Raw genomic sequence first — 15,450 nt, 5'->3', positions numbered from 1 at the left:
CTTATCTCACCTAAATCATTCATTTGGAAAGCAGAAAGTGTGGGGGACTCAGACTACTTGGGTTTGAATCCCTCTGTGTGATTTTAGGCAAGTTACTTAACTTCTCTGTGCCTCACTTTCCGCATCTATAAAATGGGAGGAATGGCAGTGCCCACCACATAGGGTCCTTGTGAGCATTCATTATGACAGTGTGTGGCACATAGTAGGTATTCAGTCATCATTAGAGATTCATTTTATTCAGTAGACACAGACAGGGGGGCCTTACGTAAATTAGGAATAGTTATAAAACAAGAATTTGCTGTGAGTTGTACAAAACTCTAAGATTGGTTTTTATAGTACTCTTATCATAAAACAGTAATACTCCCTGCGCAGCCCAGCACAGAGAGTCAGAGCCTCAGCAGGGTGAGACGTGCAGGGTAGCCGAGATGGGAGATGGTTACATACAGGCAGGTTGATCAAATAAGTAAATATATTAAAGATAATGGAAGCCAGGGTTCTCACTGTTGGAGAATGGAGTTACAGATATGAAAAGGGAGAAAATTAGATTGAACCCTGAAATAGGAGGTGTTGGTTAAATGCATGCATTTCAATATGTAGATAGATAGAGGAATAAATTTTGTTGTGTGTATGTATGTGTAGCATATGTATGTAGTATATTTATGTACATACACATGCACACCCACATACACATTCATACACTCCTTAGCTCTGAGCATACCTAGCACCCAGATCTTGGCTTCTAAATGCCATTCTCCACTAAAATGAAGCAGGGCTCTTCGGGAGGGATGGCTGATTCCAAAGCTGGGACAAGAAAGTACAAGATCTTCTTGTGCCAGAAAGCAAGGAAGTGCTCAAAGATTGTCAGAAGGACACAGAAGCCAGCTTCCCCTGGCCATACCAGGGACAGGATAAGCATCAAAATGAATGAATTATAGTAATGGATTATAGACCATTGAATGAAATGGGAGATCTTGAGTTCTCACTGATAAATGAATACATTGAAAACTGATGAAGAGCAGGTTTTTCACATAGTTTCAAAGTAGCTCCCTACAAAATACTTATTAATTACAGAGAGGAAAGGAGTAACGTCATAGGAGAAGCCTGACAGACACCCTCTTAATCCAGTGATCAAAGGAATATCACCAGTGATGGAGCAAACCAGAATTATGCCCGCCTGATGGGATTCAGGGTTCAGTGATATCTGTGCTATTCCTGCTAGGGATGTGTAATCTGAAGCTAATCAGACAAAGGCAAATTGAGGGGCATTCTGTGAATTCCCCGGCCCCTACTCTTCAACAGTGAAAAGTTCATGTTCCTGTCATGAACATCCAGGAGAGGTTGAGGAGCCATTCCAGACTGAAGGAGGCTAAGGAGACCTGATGACTGAATACCAGGGGTCACTCCCATCTGCTGTTAAGGACTTCATGGGGCAGTGGGTCTGAGGGTTGGATGGGGGTGGTGCGTCAAGAGTTCATTTCCTGTCTTGATGATTGTGTTGTGGTTATTTAGGAGAAAGGCCTTATTCGCAGGAAATACACATTAAAGTATTTAGAAGTGATGGAGCATCAGGTCAGCAGCTCATTCTCACCTAGGTTAGGAAAAAATGTTTTGTATTACACTTCAGCTGTTTGTAAGTTCCTGATTGTTTCTAAATTAGAAAAAAAACTAATGATAATACTTTTGTGCTTGTCAGTGTTCTGGCTGAATCAGGTTAGCATGGCATGAATGTGCCTTTAGCACTAAGTCAATATTAAAAATGGAACAACCAAATGAGGGCACAGTTCATTTCTTGGTGAACACCTCTTAAGATATCTTTTCGTTGCTGGAAAATATACATGATATTTGATAATTCTAAAAACAAAAACGAAACAACAACATGGATACTTAAAAGGGGTTATGAAATATAGGCCATTTATTTCAGAAAGCTAGAGACAATTTTTTGTATTTATCACATTTGTCTTTTTTGAGGAACAGACCCTTTTTAAAAATCTTTATTTTTGAGGTCAGATAGATTCACTAGGTTTTAATCTGACTTTGATTCAGAGAAATAGTTGCCATCAACCTGAGTTGTCTGTTCAGAAAGGAGACCCACCTTGTCTTCCTCTGAGAGTGAACTCACATCTCTGCTGGGGTTTTTAAAGTACTTGCAGCAAATCAATAGTTAGTGATATGATTAATCTTCATGAAAGCGTCTTCGAAATGGTTAGTGTACTTAGACAAAAAAAATTAAGCCATAAAGTGTTGATAAAAGTGACTGCTTCCAAATATGCACTGTCTCTGAGAGTCGTGCAGCGTGTCTGGGCTCCTTAGCTGATTTCTTTGTGGACCGCATAGTGTTTCAGAGGCCTGCAGGTAAACAGTCAGTAAACCTTCATGGGCCTACACATGTGTAAAGTCCTGGAGGGGAGGACCCCACCTTGGCCATCTGGAACTTAACAGCAGAGTTGGATAGTCCCAGCCTGGGGGCGCGGGGAGCAGTTCTACACTTGGCTGGTTGTGTTGCAGATGTCATTCCTAGGGCAGCAGATTGCAGCTCTGAGCCACAGGCCTTGACCTGGCCCACTTCCCAGACAACACGAGTGAAGACAGTGCATTTACTCAGACTAGCCCTGCCTCAGATGAACTTGCTCTTACGGGAGGATGGGGAGGCCTGTGGTTTTCACCAGTGATCTCTCTTTCCCTTCACGCTGCCCCCTTGCCCAGGGGCCTGTGTCACACTGCTGCCCAGGCTCCCTCCCCAAGGCTGGATCACACCGGAGCCACCCAGGGAGCCACTTTCTCATAATGGAGTGGTTTCTCTGTTTAGTTCAGTCTGCGGTTCAGCTGCCTGGGAGGGGGAGAGGAACCTTCTCTCAGTCCCAGCAGGCAGCGCATTAGAGCTGGGACCAGGCGGCGTTTCTTTTTGTTCCCTTCTAAGTAAAGCTAAGATAAAGCTTGTGTGTGCATGTATTCTATAAGTCAGTTATTTGTAGCTGGGGAGTAGCCTGAACTATGTAAATGAAGGCAAACCAACCCTTCAGAGTGACGTGTAACCATCTAAACAAGTGAGGTGGCAGGAGGTTTTGGGTCCCTCTTCGGAAACACCTTCTCATGGAAAAAAAAAGTAGATGATTCTTTCTAGGCCTATGTGATGTTCCTCCTGGAAATAGTTGGTTAAACGAGTGATGGCTTGAGGGAGGGTTTGCTCTGTTTGCTTCCCCTTGATTCTGTTTAGTGAGCTGTTGCTGGGCTTGAGAGGTTGAGAAGTCCTGCTCTTCCAAGAGTCAGGTCATGGTCCTTATTGGCACATTTGTCTCCTTCATTTCCTGTTAAATGTAGGTGCAGGTTCAGAAGACGAAAGACCTGCTCAATAATGTGGCCTCTGATGAAGCTAACCTAGAAGCCAAAATTGACAAGAGGAAATTAGAGCTGGAAAGAAATCGGAAGCGACTCCAGACTCTGCAGAGTGTCAGGTAGATATGAACACCTGAAGAGTGAGTAGAACGCTGTCTCTGCAAGTTAAAGCAGACTGAGGGAATACATCATCAGTGATATTAACCTTTCAAGCAGTGGGAAAAGCCCGGCATAAAGATGTCTCTGCTGCAGAATGTACGTGTGTTTTTAACAGGCACACTGCTAAACTCATTCTCTTTACTGCTTTCAATATGCCTGGAAAACTGCTTAGTTCTTGAACCGCCCTTCTAGCTTTTATGGCTTCTGGGAACGCAAGGCAAAGTAAGTAAATCCAGATGGTGAAAGTTACACAAGGCCTGGCTCCTCATATCTCTGTCTTGCCATAAATTAGGTGGAAACAGAAACATACTCCCATTTCTTGGTTTGAGTAGATTTTAGAGTTTTATAATTCCTCACTGGTAATTCATCCTTCTTCTGACTTTCCCTTTCAAGTGTGTGCCTCACATTTTCTTGGAGCCCCCACTTCCCCCACCGCACCTCTTTCTTGCGCCCTCCCTTTTTCTCTCACTTTGTACCCTCCTTTCTTTGCTTTGTTTCTGTGTTGCCCTTCCTCCCTTTTCATTCTCCCTTTATTTTTCTCTCTTTACTCCTTTCTTTCTCCAGCTGCTGTATTCGCTCTGAATGTGTCTTGCTTTTTCAGGACACTGGTGCCTGGCCCACACTCTGGCTCCTGTCCTGAGATCTGCGGGAAGGCAGCACCTGGGGGCAGCAGACAGTAACCAAGGGAGCATCAAGGCTTCCTCCTTGCCAAGGGCAAGCCCACGCCCCTTCTGCCTCTGGATCAGGGCCACCAGATAGATTTATCTCATTAAAAACTTCTGCCTTTCAAGCATAAATTCATTTTTGTTAAGCCTCAGATCTTTTGTTTTTTTTATTTAATTTATTTTATACAGCAGGTTCTTATTAGTCATCAATTTTATACACATCAGCATATACATGTCAATCCCAGTCGCCCAATTCATCACACCACCATCCCCACCACCCCCCCCGTGGCTTTCCCTCCTTGGTGTCCATACGTTTGTCCTCTACATCTGTGTCTCAACTTCTGCCCTACAAACCGGTTCATCTGTACCATTTTTCTAGATTCCACATACATGCGTTACTGTACGATATTTCTTTTTCTCTTTCTGACTTACTTCACTCTGTATGACAGTGTCTAGATCCATCCACGTCTCAACAAATGACTCAATTTCGTTCCTTTTTATGGCTGAATTCCATTGTATATATTTACCACAACTTCTTTATCCATTCGTCTGTCGATGGGCATTTAGGTTGCTTCCATGACCTGGCTATTGTAAGTAGTGCTGCAATGAACATTGGGGTGCATGTGTCTTTTTGAATTATGGTTTCTCTGGGTATATGCCCAGTAGTGGGAATGCTGGATCATATGGTAATTCTATTTTTAGTTTTTTAAGGAACCTCCATACTGTTCTCCATAGTGGCTGTATCAACTTACATTCCCACCAACAGTGCAAGAGGGTTCCCTTTTCTCCACACCCTCTCCAGCATTTGTTTGTATATTTTCTGCTGATGCCCATTCTAACTGGTGTGAGGTGATAACTCACTGTAGTTTTGATTTGCATTTCTCTAATAATTAGTGATGTTGAACAGCTTTTCATGTGCTTCTTGGCCATCTGTATATCTTCTTTGGAGAAATGTCTATTTAGGTCTTCTGCCCATTTTTGGATTGGGTTATTTGTTTCTTTAATATTGAGCTGCATGAGCTGTTTATATATTTTGGAGATTAATCCTTTGTCCATTGATTCATTTACAATTACTTTCTCCCATTCTGAGGGTTGTCTTTTCGTCTTGTTTATGGTTTCCTTTGCTGTGCAAAAGCTTTTAAGTTTCATTAGGTCCCATTTGTTTATTTTTGGTTTTATTTCCATTACTCTAGGAGGTGGATCAAAAAAGATCTTGCTGTGATTTATGTCAAAGAGTGTTCTTCCTATGTTTTCCTCTAAGAGTTTTATAGTCTCCGGTCGTACATTTAGGTCTCTAATCCTTTTTGAGTGTATTTTTGTGTATGGTGTTAGGGAGTGTTCTAATTTAATTCTTTTACATGTAGCTGTCCAGTTTTCCCAGCACCACTTATTGAAGAGACTGTCTTTTCTCCATTGTATTTCCTTGCCTCCTTTGTCATAGATTAGTTGACCATAGGTGCGTGGGTTTACCTCTGGGCTTTCTGTCCTGTTCCATTGATCTATATTTCTGTTCTTGTGCCAGTACCATATTGTCTTGATTACTGTAGCTTTGTAGTATAGTCTGAAGTCAGGGAGTCTGATTCCTCCAGCTCCGTTTTTTTCCCTCAAGACTGCTTTGGCTATTTGGGGTCTTTTGTGTCTCCATACAAATTTTAAGATTTTTTGTTCTAGTTCTGTAAAAAATGCCATTGGTAATTTGATAGGGATCGCATTGAATCTGTAGATTGCTTTGGGTAGTATAGTCATTTTCACAATATTGATTCTTCCAATCCAAGAACATGGTATATCTCTCCATCTGTTGGTATCATCTTTAATTTCTTTCATCAGTGTCTTACAGTTTTCTGCATACAGGTCTTTTGTCTCCCTAGGTAGGTTTATTCCTAGGTATTTTATTCTTTTTGTTGCAGGGGTAAATGGGAGTGTTTTCTTAATTTCTCTTTCAGATTTTTCATCATTAGGGTATAGGAATGCAAGAGATTTCTGTGCATTAATTTTGTATCCTGCAACTTTACCAAATTCATTGATTAGCTCTAGTAGTTTTCTGGTGGCATCTTTAGGATTCTCTATCTATAGTATAGTATCATGTCATCTGCAAACAGTGACAGCTTTACTTTCTCTTTTCCAATTTGTATTCCTTTTATTTCTTTTTCTTCTCTGGTTGCCTTGGCTAGGACTTCCAAAACTATGTTGAATAATAATGGTGAGCGTGGACATCCTTGTCTTGTTCCTGATCTTAGAGGAAATGCTTTCAGTTTTTCACCATTGAGAATGATGTTTGCTGTGGGTTTGTCGTATATGGCCTTTATTATGTTGAGGTAGGTTCCCTCTATGCCCACTTTCTTGGAAGTTTTTATCATACATGGGTGTTGAATTTTGTCAAAAGCTTTTTCCGCATCTATTGAGATGATCATTTGGTTTTTCTTCTTCAGTTTGTTAATATGGTGTATCACATTGATTGATTTGTGTATATTGAAGAATCCTTGCATCCCTGGGATAAATCCCACTTGACCACGGTGTATGATCCTTTCAATGTGTTCTTGGATTCTGCTTGCTAGTATTTTGTTGAGGATTTTTGCGTCTATGTTCATGAGTGATATTGGTCTGTAATTTTCTCTTTTTGTAGTATCTTTGTCTGGTTTTGGTATCAGGGTGATGGTGGCCTCATAGAATGAGTTTGGGAGTGTTCCTTCCTCTGCAATTTTTTGGAAGAGTTTGAGAAGGATGTGTGTTAGCTCTTCTCTAAATGTTTGATAGAATTCACCTGTGAAGCCATCTGGTCCTGGACTTTTTGTTTGTTGGAAGATTTTTAATCACAGTTTCAATTTCATTACTTGTGATTGGTCTGTTCATATTTTCTATTTCTTCCTGGTTCAGTCTTGGAAGGTTATACCTTTCTAAGAATTTGTCCATTTCTTCCAGGTTGTCCATTTTATTGGCATAGAGTTGCTTGTAGTAGTCTCTTAGGATGCTTTGTATTTCTGCAGTGTCTGTTGTAACTTCTCCTTTTTCATTTCTAATTTTAATGATTTGAGTCCTCTCTCTCTTTTTCTTGATGAGTCTGGCTAATGGTTTATCAATTTTGTTTATCTTCTCAAAGAACCAGCTTTTAGTTTTATTGATCTTTGCTATTTTCTTTGTTTCTATTTCATTTATTTCTGCTCTGATCTTCATGATTTCTTTCCTTCTGCTAACTTTGGGTTTTGTTTGTTCTTCTTTCTCTTGTTCCTTTAGGTGTAAGGTTAGATTGTTTATTTGAGATGTTTGCTGTTTCTTGAGGTAAGCTTGTATAGCTATAAACTTCCCTCTTAGAACTGCTTATGCTGCATCCCATAGGTTTTGGATTGTCATGTTTTCATTGTCCTTTGTCTCTAGGTATTTTTTGATTTCCTCTTTGATTTCTTCAGTGATCTCTTGGTTATTTAGTAACGTATTGTTTAGCCTCCATGTGTTTGTGTTTTTTACATTTTTTTCCCTGTAATTGATTTCTAATCTCATAGTGCTGTGGTCAGAAAAGATGCTTGATATGATTTCAGTTTTCTTAAATTTACTGAGGCTTGATCTGTGACCCAAGATGTGATCTATCCTGGAGAATGTTCCATGCACACTTGAGAAGAAAGTGTAATCTGCTGTTTTTGGATGGAATGTCCTATAAATATCAGTTAAATCTATTTGGTCTATTGTGTCATTTAAAGCTTCTGTTTCCTTATTTATTTTCTGTTTGGATGATCTGTCCATTGGTGTAAGTGAGGTGTTAAAGTCCCCCACTATTACTGTGTTACTGTCTATTTCCTCTTTTATAGCTGTTAGCAGTTGCCTTATATATTGAGGTGCTCCTATGTTGGGTGCATATATATTTATAATTGTTATATCTTCTTCTTGGATTGATCCCTTGATCATTATGTAGTGTCCTTCCTTGTCTCTTGTAACATTCTTTATTTTAAAGTCTATTTTATCTGATATGAGTATTGCTACTCCAGCTTTCTTTTGATTTCCATTTGCATGGAATATCTTTTTCCCTCCCCTCACTTTCATCTGTATGTATCCCTAGGTCTGAAGTGGGTCTCTTGTAGACAGCATATATATGGGTCTTCTTTTTGTATCCATTCAGCGAGCCTGTGTCTTTTGGTTGGAGTATTTAATCCATTCACGTTTAAGGTAATTATCGATATGTATGTTCCTATGACCATTTTCTTAATTGCTTTGGGTTTGTTTTTGTAGGTCCTTTTCTTCTCTTGTGTTTCCCACTTAGAGAAGTTTCTTTATCATTCGTTGTAGAGCTGGTTTGGTGGTGCTGAATTCTCTTAGCTTTAGGTTGTCTGTAAAGCTTTTGATTTCTCCATCGAATCTGAATGAGATCCTTGCCGGGTAGAGTAATCTTGGTTGTAGGTTCTTCCCTTTCATCACTTTAAGTATATCATGCCAGTCCCTTCTGGCTTGTAGAGTTTCTGCTGAGAAATCAGCTGTTAACCCTATGGGAGTTCCCTTGTATGTTATTTGTCGTTTTTCCCTTGCTGCTTTCAATAATTTTTCTTTGTCTTTAATTTTTGCCAATTTGATTACTATGTGTCTCAGCGTGTTTCTCCTTAGGTTTATCCTGTATGGGACTCGCTGCGCTTCCTGGACTTGGGTGGCTATTTCCTTTCCCATGTTAGGGAAGTTTTCGACTATAATCTCTTCAAATATTTTCTCTGGTCCTTTCTCTCTCTCTTCTCCTTCTGGGACCCCTATAATGCGAATGTTGTTGCGTTTATTGTTGTCCCAGAGGTCTCTTAGGCTGTCTTCATTTCTTTTCATTCTTTTTTCTTTATTCTGTTCCACAGCAGTGAATTCCAACATTCTGTGTTCCAGGTCACTTATCCGTTCTTCTACCTCAGTTATTCTGCTATTGATTCCTTCTAGTGTAGTTTTCATTTCAGTTATTGTATTGTTCATCTCTGTTTGTTTGTTCTTTAATTCTTCTAGGTCTTTTTTAAACATTTCTTGCACCTTCTCGATCTTTGCCTCCATTCTTTTTCCGAGGTCCTGGATCATCTTCACTATCATTATTCTGAATTCTTTTTCTGGAAGGTTGTCTATCTCCACTTCATTTAGTTGTTGTTCTTGGGTTTTATCTTGTTCCTTCATCTGGTACATAGCCCTCTGCCTTTTCATCTTGTCTATCTTTCTGTGAATGTGGTTTTTGTTCCACAAGCCTCAGATATTTTTAATAGAAGAATTTCTGTGTTTTCCTCTAGTCCAAGAGATTATAAATTATTTTCTAGTTTGTCTGTTTATGTTTTTATTTTTAAAATTGTTTTGGCTGTGCCGTGTGGCATGCGGGATCTTAGTTCCCTGAACAGGGATCAAACCCGTGCCCCCTGCATTGGGAGCTCAGAGTCTTAACCACTGGACTGCCAAGGAAGTCCCTATCTGTTTATATTTTTAAAAGAACAAAGTTTTCCCTTTAAGCTCAATAATAAGAGAAAAAAATTCAGCAAACTAGTTGAAACAGGTTTTTATGCTATGGTTTTATTTTTAAGTTTTATATTGTTGTAAAACTTAGCTTTAATTTGTAGCAACCTATATTTCTCTTTTTAGGGGACTGATTAAATTTTGGAACATTCAGACAGAATATTATGCCCAACTAAGATAATGCATATATTTAATTTATTGATTTTTAGAGATGTATATAATGTATGATTATTCTTTAACTCTGTATTGTAATATGTGCCATATTGAGTGAGGAAAAAAGACCTCAGAGCTTCATTTAAGATAATATACTTAATGTTTGTTCAAAAGAAATGCATTTCTGTATGTATCTATGCATAGAAAAGTCTGGAAGGATGTATGTCAAATATTAAGTGCTAATACCTAGTGATGGGATTATGAGTAATTTTAATTTTATTCTTAATACTTTCAGGATTATTTCTAGTTTTTACAAAGAGCATGTCTTAATTTTTGATTGAAAGTATGTTCATTTTGTGGGGAGGGAAGAGAAAAGGGGAAATTAGCTTTAGTTGCAAGAATGAAGAACCTTCTCTAATTAAAGGCTTTCCAAAGAAAACCAGGACGGAATCTGGAGCTCTGAATACCAATTTCAAACTACTATATATTTGTATATTGATTAATCTTTCAGTTTTTCTTTCATTTTGTTTTCCTAGGCCAGCCTTTATGGATGAATATGAGAAGACTGAGGACGAATTGCAAAAGCAGTATGACATTTATCTAGAGAAATTTCGAAATCTGGCTTATCTGGAACAGCAACTTGAGGATCATCACAGGATAGAGCAAGAGAGGTTTGAGGTGAGTGCTTAGTCCTTCTGTATGACCATTCGTTCTGGTGTGTTACTTTGTACTTGTTGACATGCCAGTTTGTAAATATCACTGTGAAAAGACTATCAGGTGAATGTGTTTTCTCCCTGATCAGACTAAGGATTGCTCATGTGATTCTTCTGTTTTTCTGGTTGTGTAGCCTGGGCTCCAAGGTTGTCAGATCTTTGGTAGTAGGTTGTCACCAGAGTTTGGTCAGTTAGGACTACAGACAGGGCTGGGACATGACCTGTGCAGTTGGATACAGCTGCAAGCTTAGAAGGGCCTGGGCTTGCTTTAATCCTCTGCTGTCACCGTCTTGAAATTCTTAGTAATTTTTTTTTTTTTTCTTAGTAATTTTTAACTGCATTTTATTTTGCACTGAGTCCCACAAATTATGTAACATGTCTTGGGTACAGATCTTGCTTGGTCAGTTCACTTAAAGATTTTCAAGCCCTGGTTTATTGAATCACCCAGAGTAGCTTTTCAGAAACTGCTTTATGAAGAAGAATTGTAGCTTATTGATTATTGTGGGAAATATGTATGACCTAGAAACTGACCGGCTGTCTTTCAGGTTCCTTTCATCCCAATGTGTAAGGCCATTTAGGAAAGAGTATTTCAAATCCCAGCATCAGTTGATAAATATGGACTCGGAACAAAGGAACTTGGACGAAGTTGCTATCATTTTGAATTGCCCTTATCCCTTAGGGATATTTCTGCTTAACCCTAAAATAGGCATTTGGAATCTATGTTCACGGTGAAACTGGTCTCCAGTCTCCCTTTCTCATGCTGTCCTTGACAGCTTTTGGTATAAAGGTTATCCTAGCCTTATTACAAACCTGGACATTTGAATTAGGTGACGCCACTTTGTTGCCAAGAGGGCTGGCTGTAACTGACACCTTCATCTGGATGTGTTTATCTGGAAGAGGAACCCGTTGCCACTCTTGCTGTAAGGCAGAGGCAGGCCATGGAGGAATGGAGGGTCCAGGACAGGCACGTTTTGAGGGCAATGAAAAGACCCTGGAGTTCTGGACATTTTAAACATTGGGTGTCTGGGAAAGAGCAGTAAAGAGACAGTGAAAATAAGCTGATCATTTTGTACTATTGTCTGGGCCACCCCTGGACTCAGAGAACGTACCAAAGAACGTGCCTCAGGATGCGAGTGGGTGGCCCAGGTTACTTCTGAGGGGCGCCTTCCTGCCCACCCTCCCTTCAGCAAGTACCTACCCTCTTTTTCTTCTGTGCTCACAGCTACTCCCCATGCTTCTAACACCTGGTCCCTCAAAATATCTCATGCATGAAACAGTGCTTCCTTTTTAACATTTAGAACAACAGCACATTGTTAAAAGCCAATTTCCTCTCCCATTCTCTCTTTTTCTAACTTTTTTTTTTTCGGCCACACCGCACGGCATGCGGGATCTTAGTTCCCTAATCAGGGATGGAACCCGCACCCTCTGCAGTGGAAGTGCAGAGTCTTAATCACTGAACCACCACAAGGAAGTCCCTCCCATTGTCTTTTTGGACAATAATCAGGGCCACATTTTATTAGCCACAAGTATTAGCTTTTTTTTTGTACCCTAGGAATTAAAACTAGTATTTCTTTCTTTCTTTTCCTATCTGATTACTCCTACCATTTAGCCCCTTTCAGGGTTAGAATTGTGCAGGGCAGAAAAATGATAAAATTCGTGCTTTATTTTAAGAGCAAGAGGCCCCATAGTTGATGCATCTGTTCTTGTGTCCACATCCCACACAGGCACACGTGACGGGCATCTTGTTGTGTTGTCAGTTTTCTTCAGAGGCAGTGAGGTGTAGTGGGAGGAGCCTGGCTTTGGGGGCCAGTGAGGCCCATTTTGGGCCAGTGGTGTCACTTCTGGGAGCCCCCCTTTTCATCAGGCTGCCAGAGTGATGACGGAGAAGGGGCGTTGAGTTTCCCATGCAGTGTTAGTTCTCTTCCCCTTCCTGTAGTTTAGTCTTTTTTGCTTCTATATCACAAATTTAGCAGTACTTACATGGTAAAGAATAATAAAACAGTCCAGAAAGTGTCATTTCTTCTGGATCTTGTTTTTCCTGCTCCATAGGAAGCTGAAAACACTCTCCGTCTGATGCAGAACAAGCTAAAGGAGGAAGAAAAGCGACTGCTCAAGAGCAGAAGTAAGCCCACACTTTTTATTTTTATTTATTTTTATTTATTTTTTATTTTTTTTATTTTTTATTTTTTTTAAATTTTATTTATTTATTTATTTTTGGCTGAGTCGGGTCTTTGTTGCTGGGCGTGGGCTTTCTCTAGTTGTGGAGAGCGGGGGCTACTCTTTGTTGCGGTGGGCGGGCTTCTCACTGCTGTGGCTTCTCTTGTTGTGGAGCACGGGCTCTAGGCACACAGGCTTCAATAGTTGTGGCACACGGGCTCAGTAGTTGTGGCTCACGGGCTCTAGAGCACAGGCTCAGTAGTTGTGGTGCTCGGGCTTAGTTCCTCTGCGGCATGTGGGATCTTCCCGGACCAGGGCTCGAACCCGTGTCCCCTGCATTGGCAGGCGGATTCCCAACCACTGCGCCACCAGGGAAGCTCCAAGCCCACACTTTTTAAATGGACGTGCTTACTCTGGACTAGTTTGCAGCCTCGGAAAACTTACACACGTATTTTATTTATTTTCAAAAGGCAATTTTCTCACAACTTTTATATCAGGTACCATTTTAATTCACTCAGGAGCTCAAGAGAATGTTTTAAATTACATAGCATTTAAAGTACATTTGGTTTTCGTGCCAACTGAGATACTGTTTTCCCCTGTTTAACTGATACAGTTAATTTGAGTTGCATATAATTATACAAGAAAATTTGCTCTTAGAGGTCTTGTAGGGTTCCTTATTTTAGGGCAAACTGAGGGAAAGCAAGTATTGTGACGCAGTGCAAGTGTACTTACTTGAAGGTAGTCCCCCCACTTCACACACACCTGTCATATGTCCCCCAGTAATCCAAAGTCATTCATCTAGGCTCTCACCTGTAGAGAAATGGGGGTTACCTACTTGTGAGACCTAGATTCTGGGAAGAAATGTTCCCCATAAATGGGTAGCACACTTCATCCATGAACTTCACCAAGGTGTCAAGTCAGCCTTGGGAGCAGTAGCAGCACGTGATCTTCACGCAGAATTGATGGCTTTGTCTCACAGAGTTACTTCTCTTGCATGTTTCTCTTTTCTTGTGATGGTTTATTCTCTCATGCTTGCGGGAAGTGTACCTGGGACAGCAGGTGTGCACCCTCTCTGTCTTTTCCCTTTGTATCTCTCTCCTGTCATACTTGTTCTATGCCTCTCTGTCCTGAATGTCAGGAAACTCTGGAAGAAGAGTAGGGACTGCTGTGAAATTCTCTAGGGGCAAGTTTAGAAAATTCCAAGGGCCTCTCTAGCGAAAGCAGCCCCTCACCTTTATGGTTCCAGGTCGGCCAGGAGTGCCTGAAGCAGCCCTAAGTGATAAGCCTGCATGGAGTTTATCCCCTTCCGAGAGGCCCAGCACAGGTAAGAGCCCGGTTGGTTGGCTGCATCCTGCTCTGCCCTGGACCAGCACGTTAAGACCTTTCTCAGTGATCTTGCTTTATTCTTCTGAACTCAGACTTTAATTTTGTGATCCATAGGTTTGGGATCTCATGAAGGACAGAGATTCTCATGAGTATGTGTGATTTAGTTTTTTTGGAAAAATAAGTTCCAGTTTAAACCCACTTAATGAAGGAAAGCGCTTAATTTAGTAATTTTTGAGCAAAGAAGTTAGGAAAATATTTACAAAGGACCATTCTCAGTTCTGTTCATCCTAAGCTTCTTTTTTTTTTTGTCTGTGTCGGGTCTTAATTTCTACGCGAGGGCTTTCTCTAGTTGTGGCAAGCGGGGGCCACTCTTCATCGCGGTGCGCGGGCCTCTCACTATCGCGGCCTCACGTTGCGGAGCACAGGCTCCAGACGCGCAGGCTCAGTAGTTGTGGCTCACGGGCCTAGTTGCTCCGCGGCACGTGGGATCTTCCCAGACCAGGGCTCGAACCCGTGTCCCCTGCATTGGCAGGCAGATTCTCAACCACTGCGCCACCAGGGAAGCCCCTCATCCTAAGCTTCTTAAGATGCCCTGTCTTTCTTTGCTTTTCTGCACATGTGGGGACATTGACCAGAGTACTGGGGTATAAAGGAGGAGAGATATAAAGGAAGACCTTCTGAACTTTTCTCCATCTGTGAAAGACTCCTCTGAACAGAAAAATCTAATAGTACATAGATGTGAATCGGGACAAGAATTAGCAGAATCCAAAAGCTGGAAGAGAGCATCTTGTTCAGGCCACTCTGCAGGCAGCTGATTCAACCCAGCAAAGTATTATTGAGTATCTTTTCTAGGTGCTAAGGACATACCAGTGGACAGCAGACAGGGATCCTTGCCTTAAACGATTTGATGTGCTAACGACGTGCTGGGGGACAAACAATAAGCAAGATGTTTGTGGAAGGTGAAAAATGCCATGGGGGAAAACGGGGAGCAGGTAAGGGGCATAGGGAAGGTGTAATAGAATTGCAGTTTTAAAGAGGATTCAGGGTAGACCTCACCAGGAGATGCTGTTTAAGCAAAGGCTAAATCAGTAGAGCTGGGGAGAAGGGAGCTATCAGATGGGGAAAGTCCCAGCCTTTCTGTGAGAAACTCATTGAGTTTCGCTGAGTGAGGAAAAGTATGAACATGTGGGGCTGGAGCTGAGGCAGATGAGATGAGCTGGAAGGTGGGCCGTGTGCTTGAGGGGCTCACATTTGATGGAGACTGTCTTCTCTGTTAAGCAGGAGGTAAAGTCATCTCAGATTTGGCTTTGGGATTTGGAGTAAGAGGTTTGAGGAAGAGAAAGTTTGAGTAATTAGAGATGGGAGAGTGCCATAGGCCCCAGAGATTAAAAAGGCAAAGTGCTCTGTTCGGATGCCCTGTAGTAAAAGTCAAGGGCGACTCTTCATCTTCCCACCATCCTTTTAAACCTTGTTGCTGGTGGTAAATTTATAAC

General features: G+C 41.1%; 1 protein-coding gene across 8 annotated transcripts in view; it reads left to right on the top strand.

Moving 5' to 3' along the window:
- Positions 1-15,450, top strand: part of CLUAP1 (clusterin associated protein 1) — a 44,166-nt gene that overhangs the window by 12,367 nt on the left and 16,349 nt on the right. For 4 of the 8 annotated variants that reach the window (XM_028166341.2, XM_057530091.1, XM_057530088.1 and 1 more), the window contains 4 exons: positions 3,319-3,452; positions 10,298-10,439; positions 12,524-12,596; positions 13,878-13,955. In XM_028166341.2, coding sequence (XP_028022142.1) covers positions 3,319-3,452; positions 10,298-10,439; positions 12,524-12,596; positions 13,878-13,955 — 427 coding nt within the window. The remainder of the gene's footprint in view (positions 1-3,318; positions 3,453-10,297; positions 10,440-12,523; positions 12,597-13,877; positions 13,956-15,450) is intronic. The other 4 variants (XM_057530089.1, XM_007181558.2, XM_057530087.1 and 1 more) reach the window with 1 other exon arrangement.

The sequence above is a fragment of the Balaenoptera acutorostrata genome, chromosome 15 (assembly GCF_949987535.1).
Source record: "Balaenoptera acutorostrata chromosome 15, mBalAcu1.1, whole genome shotgun sequence".
Taxonomy (NCBI): Eukaryota; Metazoa; Chordata; class Mammalia; order Artiodactyla; family Balaenopteridae; genus Balaenoptera; species Balaenoptera acutorostrata.
Note: the sequence above shows the minus strand (reverse complement) of the source record. Positions and strands in the feature narration are given on the sequence as shown.